The following is a 20,539-nucleotide window of genomic DNA, read 5'->3' as shown; positions in this document are numbered from 1 at the left end:
TGCCTCCAAGGGTGTGCCTGGCCACCCTACAAAGAAAGCTCATTTGTCATGCATCAGCTGCATGGTTAAGTTGCTAGAGTCGGACTACCATACAGGAGACCTGGGATTGAATCCTGCATGGAGCATATATATCATCGGGATAGATAGCAGAATAAAAACAGGTTTAAAACAATTCCATGGGCAAGCCCATGGCGGCTAAATGCCTCATAAGAGAGTGAATAGGGAACAAACAAACAAAAGGTATAAAACAAACGTAGAAGCTTTGATCCATAAATTGTTTCTATGTCAGAAAAGGTAACGGTAAACTACCTCACCGTGGGGCTCTCTATGGGAAACAGTTAAGCAGATGAACTCTGAGCCAGTTTTCATCTCAAAAGGATAAACGCGAGCACATACAGTTAGTGACGGTAAAAAGCTGAGGCCATAGCTATGTCTAGGAGAGAAATAAGACAAAAAAGAGAAAACGCCCACATCTTCTATTTCAATCTGAAAAACTCGCATGAAATGACAATAAGGAGAAATTTATTGATACAATACTTTATCTTTGGCGCTCAGACCTCGGCAGGAAACATAGCGCTTAATTTTAATAGATATGCTTGAACAGGAGAAAAGAATAGGGCTGTTTCCCCCCAGGCCTGAAACTGGTGGTGGAGTGGAGATACATGAAGTTGGTCAGTCTGTAGACTGTTGGTTATCGAGACGGTATGCTAAGCTTTATGGAGAGACTCAGTGGAGTACGTGAGCTGATACTAGAGCTTTTCTTGCAGACCTGGAAGATGGAAGTCCAGTTAGATAACACAGGTTGAGAGAACCTGTCCATGATGAGCAAGCATGAAGCGACAGTGGAGAGGAAAAACTCCCCATTGGGAAGAAACCTCTGGCCACACCAGGCTCAACATGGCGGTCTTATGCCGGACCGATTGAATGAGACAGGGAACGCAGTAAGAGTCCGGGAGGAATGACACTCCGATGAAGCTTTAGCTGTGATGATGGAGGAGGAGCTGGAGATGGGTTGAATTGGTGTCATCTAAATAAAGTCACACAGCGCATCCGCTGCCTGCACACAGGAGCAGACAGTGTGGATCGGAGACCTTTTAAGCTTAACTTTGGATGCCGATTGGCTTTTTTGGAGGTGTGGTTCAAAGCTGATTGGCTCTTATAGGTGGATATAGGAGAGCAATCAGTTTCTTCAGTTGAACTTCCGCCTATGCTCCATTTATACTCAAAGCTGTTAATGGCAGCAGCCCCACTGATAATTCAGAGGGATTGCTGTAGAGGCAAAGACCAGCAATCAGCTGCTTTTCCTTAGTAAAAACATGTTACAAATCTGACTGTGTTGTCTCTGTGAAGTGCCTTGAGATGACATTTGTTGGGAATTGACACTATAAAAATAAACTGAACTGAATAAAAAGAGAACCATACTGGACCACACTAACCTCCTTCAACAAAGTCCAGTTAACGTCACAACTGCAGACATTCAACAAAGACGTTGTAGATGACCGTGTTGACTGAGGATTTTTCCACTTGGTTTTCTGAAGTCCAAACTAATTACAGAAACTTTGCTCTGCACTTCAAGGAAAGTGGATTCTGTTCCACCCACTGTTAAAGTCTCTACAACCCTGATTTCAAATTATGTTTTGACTTTATTCTGCAAACATTTTATTCCTTGATCCTCACCTTGGCCCCATGAAGAAATACTTTAGGAAGACCTACTGTGGCTAACACTACTTTTGGAGTTCTTCAATGACTGCCAAGTCAGCAGTCTTCCTCATGAATATTTAATTTGAGAAATTATAAAAATTCATGCAGTGAATTTTTTTTTTAACTAACTAAATCTTGAGTCATGGGGTATTAGAGTTGTATTACCTGTAAACCAATCATCAGGGAACTGCAAAAAAAATGTAATGGTTTAAAATTTTTTCTTTCTCTGTGTAATAGATCTATATAATGAGTTTCGCTTCCTGAAATCAAGGATAATAAAAAGCAGTGACCTGATAAAACTTCATTTGTGATAACACAAAGATATTATAGCTTTGAGAATTGGCGGTTACCGATATCGAACCGAAACAAAATTAGCACGAATCAATTTATACTGTAGAATGTTAGAAAAGGTTTTATCAAGTAATATTACTGAAACGGGGAACAAAAGGAATGAAAACAACTCAAGAATTAGTTAGAGAAACTTTAAACAAAAGCAGTGATTTGCAGAATAGAAATATTGGAGCCGAGGGATGCCAACCAATAAAATCCAATACCACTTTTTTTGGCCAACATTGTACGGATATTAACATGGGCTCGGCACCTCCCTGATACTAAACACTGAACTTTTTAACAATATTGATTGTTTTTTGATGACGCTGCAGGTCTATAGTTTGTGACATGAAGAAAGGAAAAGGAGAGTTGCTGCAGTTTTACACTTAAAGTGCTTTATTTCATCAGGAGAAACAAACTGTGAGTGATCTAGTGGTCATAGTGAAAAAAGTTTCTTCACATTTTCATCTTTGAACTAATCGACCTTTGGCCTTCACACACAACCTCCCCCCCACCCCTTTTCCAACATGATTTAGCAACAGACACATGCAAAATAAAAACATCTTCACATAAAACCTTCCAGGTTCATCAATTAAAGAGCTCGTCAGGTACCTCCATTAAAAATGTACAATATTAAAAGATCATTCACTAAATTTCATTTTCTGCTTCAATATATTAGGATATACTTTGAGGAATCGACAGTAAAGAGTAATCTCATTAAGTGATTATGTTTAAATGATTAGATTCATAATTAGGCATATTGTGGTCAGTTACTGTATATTCTTTATACTAAACATTAAATTCACAAAGTAAAAAAAAAAAAGCAACAGTAAAAAGCAAGTAGTTTCAGACTTTAAGCTAAAAACCAAAGTTTGGCATTTTGCAGAGAAGCAGACAGTGTTACCAAGAACAAACAATAGTATAATGTAAAAACCTAGATGATGATGATAATGGTGAGGTTTGGCTGTTTTTCACAGTTTAAACATGAACATATTTAAAAAGTAAAACAATAAAAAAAGAAGGACTAAGTCAGAGGCAAAAGTCAGATTTTGTGCAGGAAACCGCTTTAGTTTTGTCATAATTTTCTTNAGTTGTATTACCTGTAAACCAATCATCAGGGAACTGCAAAAAAAATGTAATGGTTTAAAATTTTTTCTTTCTCTGTGTAATAGATCTATATAATGAGTTTCGCTTCCTGAAATCAAGGATAATAAAAAGCAGTGACCTGATAAAACTTCATTTGTGATAACACAAAGATATTATAGCTTTGAGAATTGGCCGATACCGATATCGACCTGAAACAAAATTAGCATGAATCAATTTATACTGTAGAATGTTAGAAAAGGTTTTATCAAGTAATATTACTGAAACGGGGAACAAAAGGAATGAAAACAACTCAAGAATGAGTTAGAGAAACTTTAAACAGAAGCAGTGATTTGCAGAATAGAAATATTGGAGCTGAGGGATGCCAACCAATAAAATCCAATACCACTTTTTTTGGCCAACATTGTACGGATATTAACATGGGCTCGGCACCTCCCTGATACTAAACACTGAACTTTTTAACAATATTGGTTGTTTTTTGATGACGCTGCAGGTCTATAGTTTGTGACATGAAGAAAGGAAAAGGAGAGTTGCTGCAGTTTTACACTTAAAGTGCTTTATTTCATCAGGAGAAACAAACTGTGAGTGATCTAGTGGTCATAGTGAAAAAAGTTTCTTCACATTTTCATCTTTGAACTAATCGACCTTTGGCCTTCACACACAACCTCCCCCCCACCCCTTTTCCAACATGATTTAGCAACAGACACATGCAAAATAAAAACATCTTCACATAAAACCTTCCAGGTTCATCAATTAAAGAGCTCGTCAGGTACCTCCATTAAAAATGTACAATATTAAAAGATCATTCACTAAATTTCATTTTCTGCTTCAATATATTAGGATATACTTTGAGGAATCGACAGTAAAGAGTAATCTCATTAAGTGATTATGTTTAAATGATTAGATTCATAATTAGGCATATTGTGGTCAGTTACTGTATATTCTTTATACTAAACATTAAATTCACAAAGTAAAAAAAAAAAAAGCAACAGTAAAAAGCAAGTAGTTTCAGACTTTAAGCTAAAAACCAAAGTTTGGCATTTTGCAGAGAAGCAGACAGTGTTACCAAGAACAAACAATAGTATAATGTAAAAACCTAGATGATGATGATAATGGTGAGGTTTGGCTGTTTTTCACAGTTTAAACATGAACATATTTAAAAAGTAAAATAATAAAAAAAGAAGGACTAAGTCAGAGGCAAAAGTCAGATTTTGTGCAGGAAACCGCTTTAGTTTTGTCATAATTTTCTTAAAAAAAGATGTTTCCCCATTGTTCAGAGGGAAAACAATCTTAAACTTTAGCAGTCACTGGTTTAGGGCATCTTTATTTTGATGCCTTGATGATTAGGAGTAAAAATAATCATGAAAGAGGTTGGATCTGACCAGCGCCCCTGAGTCCTTCATTAAGAACCAGAGATAATCTAACTTGTAAAAAGCTTGTTTTTGACTGCAACTGGCTTGAAATGATTTGTTGCTAAAAGAATATATCCCTCACTGCCGAGACAAACGCCAAAGACAAAAACATTTAAAAGGCAAATGAATAAAGGCTGAACCTGAAATCTGTTGAACTGCAACTTAAAAACAAATTATATCCATCTGTTGAGGAGGACAAACTGGGTTAATGTCTTTGTGTGGCGAGCTGGGCAACATGTCCTAATTAGTATGTATGGTACTTTGAAAATATATTTCAAAACACAAGATGTCTGAGCCACAGTCAATACAACTTAATGTTATAGAAAGCATAAAAATGAAATATAGCTTTTAAGAAATGTTGCAAAATCCTCTAAATTTAAATCACACAAATTCCATTAACGAGCTCACACAAAGCTAATGAGCTAATGGGTTAGCATAGCAGACTACAAGATAAGTGAGGTATTCTGTTGCAGGAATATTATTTTAACTTCTACGAATGTCTTTTCTTAACTAACAGGTTACGAAACTACAAAAAGGTCAGAAATCTATTTTAATTTTTAAAAATAATTTTATAATTCTTAATTTTTGCATGTGTAAGTAGTATTTAATAGATATCTGCCTAATTATGCAGTTTCAATTTTTACATATGTACCCTATTAGTGGGAAGTAAAAATTCAAGGCCAGGCAATTTTGACAAACTAATTTTCTCGTCTATGCTTGTAACCAGTTTAGAATGGTTACGAAATGGATTCGGTGCATCTAATAGCATCTGAAGCTATAATTTGTTTAATTTATTTTATAAAACCAGATAACTGACAGGAAATTCTAAAGCAATTGTTTTTAAAAAGGAAAAATACCGGTATATACGTCTATACATAAATGACATAAATCTCATTTTAGTTGACTCAAAAATAGCCCTAACATGGCAAAGAGCATGTTTGTTTTTAAGATTAATATCAAGGCAGATTTTAACATTTATCACAAATTCAGAAAGGATATTTTTATGTTTTTTTCTAGATTCAAGGGACAAGATGATGCTAAAAAAAACATTTCAACCATGTTTGACTAAAAAGTGAGACGAAAATGGTTAAGACTTGTTCGGGATGGGCTTGAAATGTTTTTTTTTAACAAATGCAATCCAAAAATTTGTAATTGATTTAGATATTTACATAATTGGAAACATAGGTAGGTAAAATAGGTAGCATTTTATAGACGGCTGGTTAAGAGAATTCTGCTTAAATAATATTTAATATTATTGTATTATTAATAGAATTAATATTCTTAAATTCTAAAGTCACAAATTTCAAACAATTACATAAATATCCCCAAAAAAAAACAACATTACACATTTTTCCAATCTTTTCTTGATGGGTGAAAATCAATTTAAAGGTTTCAATTTTAGGACGATTTAAATATCAGCCTTATTATGGTATGGTTAGAAAGTGTTAACTAATAAACACAACAGTCTGACAATTATTAGTGCTCCTTTTCAGCTACCTCTCATTAGGCAAAACAAGTCAGAAATAACTGGTTTAGAAAGGCTTTTATTTTAAAGCAGCTATCCAATTAAGTTTGTAAAGGTAAAAAAACACTGTTTTTAGGAAAACTAAATTCAGCTTATGTATTATTCTGGAAAATTATACTTCATTTAATTTGCTTTATTATGGAAATCTGACTTGATGTGATGATTAGAATTTTTTTCCAAAAATATAAGAAAAAAAACCCAGCCACTTTTGATGTCATTGCCTCAATTACTACTTTATAAGAAAAAAATTTAAATAAAAAAAGACCAGCTAAGATTTAGCACTCTCACCACCTTTAAAAGATGTTACTAGATTATTATGATCTTTATTTTTTTAATGTAAAATTTAAAGTTTTGATGCAGTTATATATGAAAAGACAAAGACTTAAACCCTGCTTTGAGATGCATTTGGTAGCCAAACACCTGCTTGTAAATTTGAACAAATGAAATAACTATAAGCTCACTTTTTGCTGCACATAAGCTGCTGAGGTCCTTTTTTTCCCATGAGAATAAACTACTGTTGTTTAAATGTGAAAGATAAACATAAACAATTTAACCTGTGCCCTGAAATATCAGATCACTTTAAAAACACCATACCTACGCCAAACTAGTGGGGTAAAAAAGAAAACACGTGAGCAAAGTTAAACAAATGATTAAAATTATTACAAATGTTTTTAGTTACGATATATATAAACTAAAGGCAGCAATCAAGAGCAACGTTTGTCAAATCCTTTACCGACTTTAAACTGCAACCTGTTTTAAACGTGGCTAGAGAAGACGTACGAGGTCTTATGGTTTAAGATATTTTGCTTCATATTGCCCAGCATCGTTTTTGTTTTTCTTGTAATCCAGTTGTCACTCAAAGAAATATGTGTTTTACCTGCTGCTAGTGTGTTTATTTACATTAAGGCTCTGTTTACACGACAATCATCATTTGTAACAGGATTGTTTTCCCTGTTTATCTTAACACATCTACATGGCGTTTTAATTGCGATCTTTGTGCAAACTAGTAGAAACTTTAAAATCATGTAATGTCACTGCCACGCCACCAGTAGGGGCTGTATTCTTTGCAACAGGTCTCTGGTTGCTAATGCTTTCTCTTAAAGAGATGCCATTTTTCATGTGTACACAACAGGGACCGTGCTGCGTTCAAAACATTGCACACGTTTTCACGTCCAGAAAAATGCAACAATTGTAATAGAAACAAGCAGCAGGTGAACAACAAAACCTTTCAATTTTTGCAAAACAATGTCGTGTAAGCAGAGCCTGAATTTTTATTCCTGCAGTGTGCAAACTGCACTGAGGTTAAACCGTTACCACTCTGCTACAAAGGGGGGAAAAAACAAAACAAAAACACTTCCACTTAAGACAGGATAAAAAAAGAAGGTCTTTATACCTGATAGATCCTGGTTAGGCCTGAAGTGTGAGCGTGGCGGCGGCTCTTGTTGTGGGATCCGAGAACAAATCTCGAGTCTCTCAGTGTGAGGATGGAGCCACTGGCTTCACTTGCATAAAAAACATTTACTGTCCACTGAGATTTAGATTCACAGTCCTGTAGAAAACAGTAACAGCGGATCCATGTGCTACCTCCCAACTCGCCATAAGTCTGTTTTTACACTCCTAATTCATTAACATATATATGAAAAAAAAACATCTTAGTAGTTTAAATACATCTGATAATATTCGTGGATTAGTTATTGTTCAGTTTTTTTTCTACCATGACTCTTCTGCTGTTAAGTGCGAAGTTTGGGCTCTTTGGAGGACCAAAATGGCCGCGCCGCTGTCCTTTGGTTGCCAGTTGCTCTGACGTACACCATATTGAGGATTATAAGTCCGCACCAATGGCAAGGTAATTACATCCAGGTTTGATCTCCTTTTTCTTATTCATTTAAACCCAGATCATCTGTCATCAATGATGCACTACTTCTACTGCACTCTGCTGTTCATTTTTATCAGCCTCTACTTAAAACCCGTTTATTTCTGTAAAACTGAATATAATAAACTTCACCTCAGACTGAATTTTAATCTACCAAAATCATATCTCTGAATCTGAAACCCACTTGGAACTGGAGTGGTAAAGGTTGATGCTTAAACAGTTTCTTTAATCTGGTTTTATACTATTTTGTTTAGTTTTCAATGTATTTAATTTTTCAATGATAAATGAAATACAAATAATGTAAAGACAAAAGAACTTTTTTGTGTAGAAGTGGAGGTTTACAAAAAAAAGTGAGTGGCAAATAATGTTCAAAATTACAGGAGTAACAGTGTAAATTATATATCCAAAAGTAAAACTAAGAATTGGAGGCCTATAACGGTTCAACATTACTCTAAAAGCTACTTGTATGTCAGGAGTGCAGAAGATATAATGCATCAATGACTGCAACAAATGTTTCTGAACGGTTCCTGATTATTTTCTCCTATTAAACAATAAGATTCACTGTCAAATGCACAGAGGTGTACAGAAATGATAAACAAAAGTAAAAAATAAAGACATGCTTGTTTATAAAAAAAAAAGAAATATCTGAGAAGACTGATGGAGATCTCTGTGTAAGTGGACCAGAGTGTCCCCCAGGTGGTGCTGAATGTGCAGCAGCTGTATTGCGTAGTGATGAGAGGTAATTATTGAGCTGTGTAGCTTATCTGAGACTGTTTGTTATTGTGAGTTTGTTCGGTTGTTTCACACGCTGCCAAACGGTTCAAACTAAATCTACGAGATCCTTTAAAGGTTTCACTGCCACAGTAATGAAACATCAACGTGAAATGAGTAAATATTTTACAGCTAATTTATCTAAGTCAGTGTGACTGGAGTTTCTGTTGGCCGGTTTCTTAAAAAAAAAAATCTCATTTGAAAAAGGTAGAAAACTTAAAAACATACCATCTTTTGGCTCGGTGTTAGAGCAAGTGTATCATATAGCAAGGTTATAGTTTAACACAGGTTAAAATCTATATTATGATTTTTATATAGAATATATTATAAATGATAAAAGATTTATACTTTAAAACTATTCTAATAAAAAAAAAAAAAATCAGAAGAATGTTAGATTTTTTCATAGCTGATGTAGCATTTCAAGCCTTTAGTTAAACTAAACCAGTATTCGAAAAATTACTGAGCTCTAGTATTGCTTATTGGACGATTTAAGGATTTTAATTGCCCTATTGGACAAAAACAGCTATCCAACAGCTCATAGAGCCACAGTAATTTTAGATCAAACTTAAGCTGTTTCTTAATTCACAAGAACCCGAGTACGGACTCGTGTTCTCGCCAAGTATGTTCTTGACGAGAACACAGGGAAGTATGAACTCTGTGAGAACGGGAGCACGCAGCATAATTGGTCAATTGGAACAGAAGCGTACTCGTGACGTCCCTTATGTTCAAAGCTAGTCTGGAGCTGTATTTCACCTCCTGTTATTAATAGTCTCTAGATAATAAATCATGACTTCTTTCCATTTAGTGGGGGAATAATAATTAAGTCAGTCAATAATTAATTCAGTCAGATAAAAACGAATCAAATAAACATTTTGCCAAATAAAGCAAAAAATCTATGCTATGCCGAGAGAGGGCTGCTGCAGACAGGCTAACGTTAGCCCTGGCCTAGGAGGACCGCTGGTTCCCGCAGTCCTCTAAACATCGGAACTTTTTTATAAGTTACGCACTAAATCAGTAAATGGGCCGTATAGTGATGCTTAAAAGTATAATGTTCTTGCCTAAAATGATCTTAAAACGTACTTAAGTAGAACAAAAAAGGAATTACTAGGACCTGGATGATTGAGAATCTTCACCAGCGTACCTTAGTAGAACAACAACAGAAAACATTTTTTTTTTTCAACTTAATACTCTAGAGCTCATTGAGCGCTCCACTGGAAGCTGCTGCTGCAGCGGTGCATGCTGGGACATTTGTCAAACTCAAGAACGGACAAGTCTGCTTTGATGCATGCACAGTAAAGAGGCAGGGGCGAAAACAGCATCCAGGGACTTTGTCCGTTCTCAGTCTTGTGTTCTTGTGAATTGGAAGGGTACTAGGACTGAGGCTGATGACGTTTCACGAGCACATGAGAACGCACAAGTACTCATTTAGAATCAGCCTTCATTTTATGTCCTTGTATAAATGAGGTCTTTGAAGGCATCGAAACAAAATCCAAGTATAATGCCTTTAAACTGAGGTTAAAGCTGCAGATATTGTTTGTAGTGTAAACGGACGAAATGTGACGGATGTCAGAAACTCCAGTCACCCCTGACATAAAACTTTCCTCATGAACAAAACTGTCACTGTGGCACTTAAACAGCGCAATGATTATTATTATTAATGTTAGCATTATTAACCTGATTGCTCCAGATTGTCTCAAGGCAAATAAAAAGGATTTGATCTGTTAAACTGGCACTGACTATTTTGGCAACGTCCTCCCCCAGACTCCCCGGATGGTCTTAATGCTGCATTGTGAACCTGGATATATAAAAAGTAGAAATCTGCAACAAAAAGTTAACGGAGGCAAACGAGAGCCACTGACTTTGTGGTGTATGAGGTTGTAGGAGTGTGTGGTGTTTCTTCATCTTTAGCTTAATCTGTTCTGTCTGGTTAGTGAGGGTAGATGCGGTTTAAAGCGGTAAGAATCTCATTCTGGACTCTGAGGTGTGCGTTGACTTCACACGGATCGGTACCCTGTCGCATTTATACGCAACGGGATCGGACCCGCTCCCAATGCTGACTCAGCATCCTCCATTCACTGAGGTCAGTCGGGCCCTGTGGTGGAAACGGAGGTCTGAGGAGCTTCTCCGTACTGGCCTCCACCGTTACCGCTCCCACCGCCACCGGCTTCAGGCTCCTCCTGGCTCGGGGAGGCCTCGTCGTTTGGCCCTCGGCTGGAGGGGACTGAGGTGGTGGTGGTTTCGGGGGAGGCACTGTGGGCCTCCTGGGGAGCACAGCCCGGGTGGTTCTTGCGGAAGTGTTGGTTGAGGATGGCCTGGAAGGGGAAGCTCTTTCCGCAGACGTGGCAGTGGAAGGGCTTGTTGCCGGTGTGCTTGCGGATGTGGTACTCCAGCTGGTCCTTCCGGGTGTATTTCTTCCCGCAAATGCGGCAAACGAACGGCGTGATTCCCATGTGGAGACGCATATGCCGGTCGAGGCTGCCTTTCTGGTTGAACGACTTGCAGCAGTAGATACAAGTGAGCCGAGGGTTGTAGCGGAACCAGCGGTCTCCAACCTGCTCCCTCAGGTAGTCCTCATAGCCGCCCATATCAAACGCTGCCTGCTCTTCCCCCTGGGAGACAGAAACAAACATTTCTTTAGCTGAAACTAGACAATCAGGATATTTACCAAGTGTCTGTTTGTCATCCGTTTGTCGTGTCATTCGTTTTCTAAAGGCTCCCACATAGTCAAGCATACCTATTCCTAAATTTCCCACACTGCCGTGGCATCATCTGACATGTTTTCCCTCTAGCTATGCCAAAACAAGAGAAACAAGGTCCAGACGGGCCCCTCAGTAGTTTCTTCTCCCACCTCTTGGTGCGAGGAGAAAGGAGAGAGAGAGTGGCTGCTGCAGTGGGTCCTTGTGACCGGGAGCTTTGAGTGGTTGTCACTGCCTGCCATCGTCTGAAGAGCCTTGCCCACTGTGTTCCCTTTAGAATATTTCAGTATGAATCGTTTCTGGCAAGAAGCACTTTCCCAGTGAATAGTGTGGAGAGACATCTCGTACACAGACATAAATATTTTTCCTTGTGTACACCTGTCTGACACATGTCTGCCTGAGTATGTGGAGGCCTTAACCTTGCTGCACGCCAGCTGGAACAGGTCATGTTGAGGGAAACCTTGTCTGCAGGAACATACTGAACTCTCATACACAGAATTATTGTATATATATAAATAAACACCCAGTTTGAGTTTTTTTTTTACTTTTTATGTAGTTGAGCTGCTGTGTTTGGGACCATTGGGCCTCATGCAATAACTGTTCATATGAACAAATTCGTTCCTCAATTGTTCGTACAAGTGATGTAGGGGAATATGTTCCATTACAAACTTTTTCCTATTTCTTTTCTTCTCTCTGGTATAATTTTACAAGTGCTCCAGGCTTGTCGTAGGATGTAGAAAGTTGGAGAGAACGAACCTATATTTTCACTAAATGACCATATTTGATATAACTTGGAAGCAATTGTCAATTTTATTAAAGGGGAACACCGTTTTCTTTTTTTGTTTTACATTAACCCCTTTGATTTTACGTTATAACATCATGTTCTACTCACCCATATGAGTTTTGTGTCATTTGGAGCTTTTCTGAAGATATTTGGTTGTGTAATCCAAGTAACGTTTTCCTATGGGCAACAAGTTGAAGGCACAAACTAAACTGCTCATGATTTATTCTTTATGGTACGCCAGCATTCATAATATGTAGGTGAATCAATGTTCCCCAAGACATCCACAGTTATTTTTTTTATATTTATATTTTTTTAAAACAAAGCAGAGTGTGTATGATGTCATCCGCGCGCGCCGGCAACATTCATTCATCCTGTATGTTGAACTGCTGCTAGTTTTACTTACATGCCTGGAAGATGTCTAGTGCTACTACCACAGATGATCTCGCTCTCGAAATGGATTTGAATGATTCAGATTAGCTAGCAGAATGAATAGAAGGGGTAGAGCGTAGCCGCCTGTGGCCCAGGCTGCCTGTCACAACTCCAGTCCAGCATGTGGATGACGTCATACACACTCCGCTTAGTTTTAAAAATATATAAATATAAAAAATACAACTGTGGATGTCTGGGGGACAATGATTCGCCTACAGGTTATGAATGCTGGCGTACCCTAAATGATCAATTATGAACAGTTTAGTTTGTGCCTTCAACTCGTTGCCCATAGAAAGACGTTACTTGGATATAACAAAACCAAATATCCTCAGAACAGCTCCACATGACATAGAACATGATGTAATAACGTAAAATCAAGGGCCCAATGTAAAAAAAACGGCGTTCCCCTTTAATATGCTGATCTGTGTCTGTTTATTAATCCTCTCTATTTAGGTTATCATGTGTCCAAAAGTGATCGTTTTAAAAGTCCTTGGACTTTTTTTTTTTTTTTGAGCCTTTCTCCTCTAAACCCTCTGAAGTAGCAATTCTGTAGTTGAAGCTACAATGGGTAATAATTACATGTTATCCACAGACTCAGTTTTAACCTTAATGTTTGCATTGCCTTTAGAAGTGCTATTTAGAATTACATTGGTGCAGGTCTCCTTTTTATAGAGGCAGGCTTCTTTTGTGCAACGGCAGTGCAGAGCTGATAAACTCTGATAAGACTGCAGTAAGTTAGGTCTATATAAAATCTATATCTACACAGACTAAAGAATACTATTTATTCAATCATCCATGTAAAAAAAAACAAAAAAAAAACCTCATCATCACTTGACAGGAAAGGTGATGCAGACATTGCTGAACCCATTTCGTACTATGACGGCCTCCGTATTGTTGGACGAAGAGAAGTGGTGGGGGGAGTGGTTCATGCGGCAACAGTCTGAACATTAGATGTCGCTGAAAATTACAAACTGTAACTTTAATTCTTTTTCTAATTGTCCTTTTTCCAAAATCTAACCGGTAACATGCTAACTTAGCACTACGTAATCTGAAATAGAGCTATGCGATTTATTAAAAGTTCTATAAATAATGAAACCTCAGAGGCTGGGCTGTAGTTGCTGGTACATCCACTCCTGCAAGGAAAGCTGTCTGAAATGTTTTATCTCTGATTTGTTACAACTCACTAAACAAAACCTGCTGAAATGTTTACAATTCCATGCAACAGCATATAGCCCTTTAAGTTAAATTTTACTTTCACATAACAACTACAAACTTTGATTATATAACCAACTAATAGAAAGAAAATATACCTTGATTTGTTTTCAAAATCCAAATCTAAGATGAGTCACCCTTTAGTCTGATACACTTAATCCATAACAGGAAGCTAGCTTAGAACAGTTAGCTCCTCACTCTATAAGCAATAAGTAAATAGTTTTCAGCTAAGACATCTTTAAAACACATTAAATCTGTTAAAGACTGATTATGTTTAGATAAGACAAAAGTCTTACTTTTTGCCCTGCATGAAAATGAAAAGTGAAGGAAAACGAATAAAAAAATCAACCTGATGATAAGATATGGTAGTGGTAGCGTCATCCTGTGGGGATGATTTTCATCAATAGCTTTAGGGAGGCGGGTCAGAGTAGATAGGTGAAGCTAAAATTCAGGCAATCCTGGATGAAACCATGTAGAACGACCATAAACATTGTTTCAAAGCTGCTGTGGTTTCGATATGATCCAATTCAGAGCATATTAGAATTTATAAATGACTTTATAATTGATGTTCAAATATAAACTTCATCCAATTTAGCCATTCTCCAATGAAATCATACTCTGAAAGACCTACAGCTATTAATGGAGAAACATACTCTTCTAGAAAAAGGGCTCTTATCCTTTTGCAGGCTACTGTGTAGAACCTAGATTTGGCCTTAGTTCCAGAGGTCCAAAAGTACATCAAGTTTCATTTTTCTTTTACATTTTGTGTTCTTACTTGTGAGCTTGGTTGCCGCAGCTCGTCTGCTCTGTTTGGAGACTCACTCTTGGCTCTCTGGCGCTCTGTGAGGACGACCACGCTGCCAGTGGGACTGAACCTGAACCAGAAACAAGCATAATCAAGTTTCTCCACTCAGTCGGGTCACACCTGGAGGTAACAGGAACTCACCGGTCGACTTCGCTGAAGCTGGAGGACGCCTGCCCACTGCGGGTTACAGGGCCTCCCTGTGGGGCCGTCATCAGCGTGCTGCGCCCTGATGTGTCAATCATCATGGTGCCCTCCTCTGCGGAGGCCCCCTCCTCTTGATTACCTCCTGCTCCGATCCAGTCCTCCGTCCTCTCCGTCTTGATCCTGACTCTGTCCACTCCGGTGCCCTCCTCAGCGCTGTCAGTCCGCTCCGGCTCGCTGCCCGTCTCCATGTACCACTGACCAGCCCGGTTTATGCGGAGGATGGGCTCTTTGCTCACCCTGCTGCTGGTGGTCCCAGGCCCCTCAAGCCCACTGTGCTCCACTGTCGGCGGTGGGCTGGATGGCTCCTCTGCTGGGCTGACCACCTCAAACACCTCTGCGCCTCCTCTGGGACCAAGAAGCCTCAGACCGCTGTGATGAGCCCCTCCTCGAACCGCAGCCTCCATTGTCCTGCTGCTCCGGGACCCCCGCATCACCACTTCCTCCTCCCTGGAGGCCTCGTCCACGTCAGCCAAGCTGATCTTCAGGTGGATGCCCTCCAGGATCTGGGTGCAGCGGTCGATAATGTGCTGCATCTGCAGGAAGCTGGCAGCTGTCAGGTAGCTGATGATGTCCGCCAGCTGCAGGCAGAGGCGGCCCGTGTAGCAGAAGGTCAACAGCTGCTCGAATACGGACGGGTTGCGGATAACAGTCAGCGACACGGTGCTCATCTGGCTCAGAGACATGTGGTCGCGGAAGTACGGCGAGCTGGCGGCAAGGACCACCTTGTGTGCACGGAAACTCTGGCCCTGAACGTTGACCACGATGTCACAGAGGCGTCCCTGAACGCGCAGCTGGTTCAGGTGTGACAGGACTGAGTTACTGAAGTCAGGGATGTCCAGCTGAATGCTGCCGGTGCGCTCCATGCTGCAGCCAACAGGAGGACCATAAAAAGATCAACTGCATGATCAAAAGTCTAACTTTCAGAATCTTTAGTAATTCATAACTTTATTCATATATTTATTAGCGATTAAAGAATTATAACATTTACTAACTCTACAAAAACAACCTATAAGGCACTATTTAACTGCCATCGAAGTCAGAATAAATAATTATTTAGGTTAAAAATATAGAGTTGATAAATACATACATTTCTAGTAACAATAGTTACATATTAAAAGCATAATTTCATGAATATTATTTGTTTAATTTGGGGGAATGAGTCTTAATTAAGGCGAGAACCGAAAGGTTGCTGCCGCGGGTTGACGGCAGTTACCTTTGAGGGTCGGTTCCTGTGGATCAGTAACGTGGTTCTGGAAATTGGATAAGGTGCATGGTGCAATAAAGGACTGAAGATTCTGATTTTCTCTCAAGGGAAAGGGGCCAATGAGGTACATTTTTGTTTAATTTACTGTTTACTTTGTTTGACCGTTATGATGTAACGTGAAGAATTTCTGTTGAGTCATATATTGTATGGTCGCATTTTTCCTTTGATGTCTTTACTGGGAAATAATTAGTTTTATTTGCTTTTGTCTGCATATTTTGACAGTTCTCATGGCACACTATCATGATTCTTGTGTGATTAAAGCCAGTAAATAAAAGAACGACTTGGTTTCTTGATTTCGACTTGAGAGGGAACTACACACTAAATTGATGGATCTAAACTTTTTAACTCTGTACTTATGAACGAGTCAAGGTGAAGCCTAGTAACTCGATAACAAAGCACTAACTACCAAGCAGGGTGGTGGCAGCATCATGCTTTGGAGCTTATGCTCAGCCAGTGTACAGAGGCCCTGGAGTTTAATGGCCATCTGTACCATATCACTAGGTGGATGGATCTTCAACTGTATAGTGGAAATTTAACCAATATATTTAAATGGGTTTAGCTTTATGTGAAACAGAATCCTAAACAAAAGTAGAGATGTGAAGCAAACTGTTTTAAACAGTTTCTCTGGTTGTATATGTCACAACATTTAAAATCAACGTGTTTTTTTATATAGTTTTTTTTTTATTATTATTTTTTAATCACACATAAATAAAATACTGAACTTCAGGCTAAGTCGATGGAAACTTCTAGACTTAAGTGTATCTATATTTTATTTAGACAGGATCCATTTGATACCAGCTTGTTTCCAACATGACACCGGAGCAGGACAGGTCTACCTGCTGGACCCAGGTGAGCAGGGAGGGGGTCTCACCTGAATGTCGGGGTCTGGTTACGGGATGCGGGGGGCAGACGGCTCTTCAGTCCAGCGGGGCTCCCTGCATTGCTGACTGGACGGTGGATAAGAGGAACGCTCTTCGGCTGGGTTCGGCTGGGAACGTCCCGGCCCGGCGGGCTGCAGCTCCACCCGCCTGATCCTCCAGGCTGGTCGCGTCGTGTTCAGGGCCGGGTATCGGCAGCTGAGCTCGGCCTCCGCTCCAACAGCAGCCGCTTCGCCGACATTCCTCTGGAGGTCCGGTTTGGTTCAGTGTCGGTTCTGTAAAGGGCTGCAGCGGCGGCTTTTCATCTTCCTTTTTCAGCAGTGAAGAGCCGAGGCAGCAGGAAGGAAGGAGAGGAGGAAGAAAATTCGCAATGAATTATGGGAAATGCTGTTCTTTAGCAGTATCTGCACCGAATTATTCTAGTTTTCAAAGACTACATTTCCCAGCGTGCCTCTGACAGCGGAAGGGTCACGATGGCACTTTAAGAGTTTGGCAGAGTATTTTGCTTAGTGCTAATGTTAGAATATCCATTAGAACAGAAGTTCTGATTACACAAAAACTTTAATCATTATTTTTTGTTTATCACGTGACTGTTCTATGCAAGTATGCAGGGTCTGATTTTAGTCTGATTCCTTGGAACTTTCACAGAGAAGTTTGAGAAAAACAGAAAAGTTGAAATGACATGTCACTTCTGCACCATGCATACTATGGCTGAGCTGCTACAGTAGCAGGGCTGTCAACTCTCACCCATTGGGAGTGACACTTACCCATCTCAGTGTTTTCACACACTCTCACTCTCCATATTCCTAATTTCTCACACTAAAAAAATGACAGATATTAAAATTCACCTAAGTCTAGTTGAATAATCTCCTGTTGGAATTTAGCAGTAAATAAACCAACACAAATATTTTAATTCTTAAAGCTTCCAGGTTTGCTTCTCAAACCCATAGGAGGTCCACAAAAAGAAAGAGAACTATTGCATTTTATTTTTTAAAAGATCAAAAAGACCATCCACATACAGAGAGGATACCTCAAGTTATCCTGGATTCACAGAGGAGAAACCATAGGGATGTTCTTATTTTAGTATTACGTATCATATTCATTTATTTTCATTTTGGTCTATTGAATATATTAAAAAACTTAATATCAATTACATCTTCCAAACTGAAACATCCAGAGAAGTGCCATCTCCTGTCATGGAGAGTTTTTTTTAAATAAAATCTACAGCCTCCTAGAGGGTCTGATTGTTTAGCAGTTTTGTCAATTGTAAGAAAAACTAATAACATAATGAAGGAAGCTTTTTATTCCTTAGCCTATTACCATATATTCATACACAGTGCAATTTGCATGGGATTCTATGGAACTGGTTGCTGTATCAGTGCCAGGAATCTAGTAATAGCTTATTAGTTCCCCATTGTTTAATTTACTTGAACTGCAGAGAATAATTAGTGAACAAATTTGTGAAATTCTTAGTTTAAAGTATATATTAGATGCAGGTATTTTAGTAGGTCTCATTCTGCTTTACTTCAATTATCTAAAAATCACCAGAATATATAAAAATAATTTCTATTGTGAGAAAAATGTTCCACATAACTACAGAGCACTTATTGTTACTCAGTAACATTTACTGTTTTATTAAAATTCCACATTCTGACACTTTGTTTCAGTTAAATCCTCTGAAAATCTCCAACCTATTTTCCCTGACTGGGTTTCCTGTCCAAACTATTTCAAAATCTCACCCCAAGGTTTTGTGAAAAGTTGGCAGCCCTGTAGTAGTTAGAGCACTTATTATAAAATGTATAATAAATAATTTAAAGAGTATTAAAACAGAGAAGATGTAGACATAAATTAATTTTCATAATTTTCTTAAAAGGCTAATTTAAAACAGTATTATCAATGAGACAACAGATTTCTAATTATTTAAAGCCAATTGGAGCCTGAAGTCTGTTTAAATAATTTCAGGCACATATTTACAGCCAATGTCTATAATACCGTTTGTAATATGTCTTTATTACTTTTTTTTTCTTTAGCAAAAAGGGTGGTTTGTTGCTACCTTGGTCCCCAGATAAAATGTCAGAAAGTCTGCAGCATGGTGTTAAACACATTTATGTTTTTTCTCGAGGTGCTAAAGTCTCCAAAAAGTAAATCTTTGTAAAATAACAATTTTAAATGGAGGTAATTTATTTAATGAATCTCAGCTGATTTTATAGCAGTCTTTGGTTCATCTATATTGTTGGATCTGTTGCTCTCATCCTGATAATACCCTAGATTGGGCTCTGAAGTTTATATAGAGACAGTTTACTGATGATTCTCTCGACAATGGACAAGAATCGGCACCTTTGGTTCTGTGGGCAGATGCCAGATTCTTCTGGTAGCTGAAAGCAGCATCTACCTTTAGCTACCCAGCAAAAAGGAGCATGGGCTGCCCTATAACTTCCTGGTAGGGAGGTGAGTCAACTTTAGAATTTAGAAAACACAGTGGGTGCTATGGCACCCAAAATCCTCAATGACTGCTGAAACTTCCCACAGTTATTCAAGTAGCTTGGATACTGAGCCTCTCCTATCTTCTCCTAGACTCTGGGACCTTAATTTCAGATATTTTAATCAATAAATTAGAGATTTTGTTTCACTTAAAAACAGTCCATTTATTTTCCCCTTTGCTCAGGTCCCTTCTTACAATGACCCTGTTTCATTGCACTGGAAAAACAATCTAGAAATAAGTAAAATTTACTCTTAATTTGAGTAGGTAAATGTGATAGTTTGCCAATGGAATGAGTATTTTTACTCTTAAAATAAGATAATTAGATAATATGCACTTTAAATAAGACAATGCCATTGTGTTTTTTTATATTTTTAAGTTTAAATTGTCCTGTTCCATTGGCAAAATGTTTCTTTTACTTCCTCAATCCAAGAACAAATGCACTTATTTTAAGAAAAAATGACTTATCTAAATTTCTATTTTTTTCAGTGTAATAGTTGAACACTAGGAATGGGAAAGCTGTTGCTCCTGTTCTGGATTTGTCTGTGTGCTTCAGCTCCTGAACCTCTAAATCCAGCTTTGCTTAAAAATCATCCTCAAAGGCTGTGTTGCCTTTGGACCTTTTTAGCACATTTCAGTTTAATTTTAAACCAATATGCTTTGTTGTTTCTCACAGCCATGAGATAAAAATGGCCAACCAATAACCACAGCAGAAGCAGACTCTTTTTATCTTTCTTTCTCTGAGTTTTGTAGGACAGTCTGGAACCAGGAGAGTCCAGATAATACAGCAAGCTACAATCTCAGCCACACTTAGGACCACTGGAACCCACTGTTGCCAACTCTTCAACAAGAAAAGTCTCTATTGGCTATTCTTAAATCGGCTAGAAGTCACTACATGACATAATCAGCTAATTTGCATACAATGATTTAAAATTAATTAATGTTTAAAACTATAAATGAACTCTGTAAAATAATTTCAAGCATTTATTACTTCTTAAAATTTGTTAAACATAGAAACAGAGTTGCTAATTTTGCAAAAGTGCTCTTACTTTAACATTTTAAAGCTGGTATA

The 20,539-nt window shown here is 38.3% G+C and overlaps 1 protein-coding gene across 1 annotated transcript; it reads right to left on the bottom strand.

Moving 5' to 3' along the window:
• Nucleotides 1-8,941: 8,941 nt before the first annotated feature.
• On the bottom strand, nucleotides 8,942-17,335 carry zbtb37 (zinc finger and BTB domain containing 37). Its single transcript, XM_015390482.1, has 4 exons — nucleotides 16,982-17,335; nucleotides 14,784-15,710; nucleotides 14,613-14,712; nucleotides 8,942-11,325 (listed from the first exon to the last, which is right to left on the bottom strand). Exons 2-4 carry the CDS (start codon nucleotides 15,707-15,709, stop codon nucleotides 10,798-10,800), a joined length of 1,554 nt encoding a protein of 517 aa, XP_015245968.1. The 5' UTR covers nucleotide 15,710; nucleotides 16,982-17,335; the 3' UTR covers nucleotides 8,942-10,797.
• Nucleotides 17,336-20,539: the final 3,204 nt, after the last annotated feature.

The sequence above is a fragment of the Cyprinodon variegatus genome, unplaced genomic scaffold (assembly GCF_000732505.1).
Source record: "Cyprinodon variegatus isolate N-32 unplaced genomic scaffold, C_variegatus-1.0 Scaffold501, whole genome shotgun sequence".
Taxonomy (NCBI): Eukaryota; Metazoa; Chordata; class Actinopteri; order Cyprinodontiformes; family Cyprinodontidae; genus Cyprinodon; species Cyprinodon variegatus.
This window is presented reverse-complemented; position numbering and strand designations above follow the sequence as displayed.

Coding starts and splice junctions, on each gene's coding strand:
- zbtb37 (XM_015390482.1), bottom strand. CDS start 15,709: ATGGAGCGCACCGGCAGCATTCAGCTGGACATCCCTGACTTCAGTAAC. Junction 14,713..14,783: donor AGCTTCAGCGAAGTCGACCG/GTGAGTTCCTGT, acceptor TTTCTGGTTCAG/GTTCAGTCCCACTGGCAGCG. Junction 11,326..14,612: donor TGCGGCAACCAAGCTCACAA/GTAAGAACACAA, acceptor TCTGTCTCCCAG/GGGGAAGAGCAGGCAGCGTT.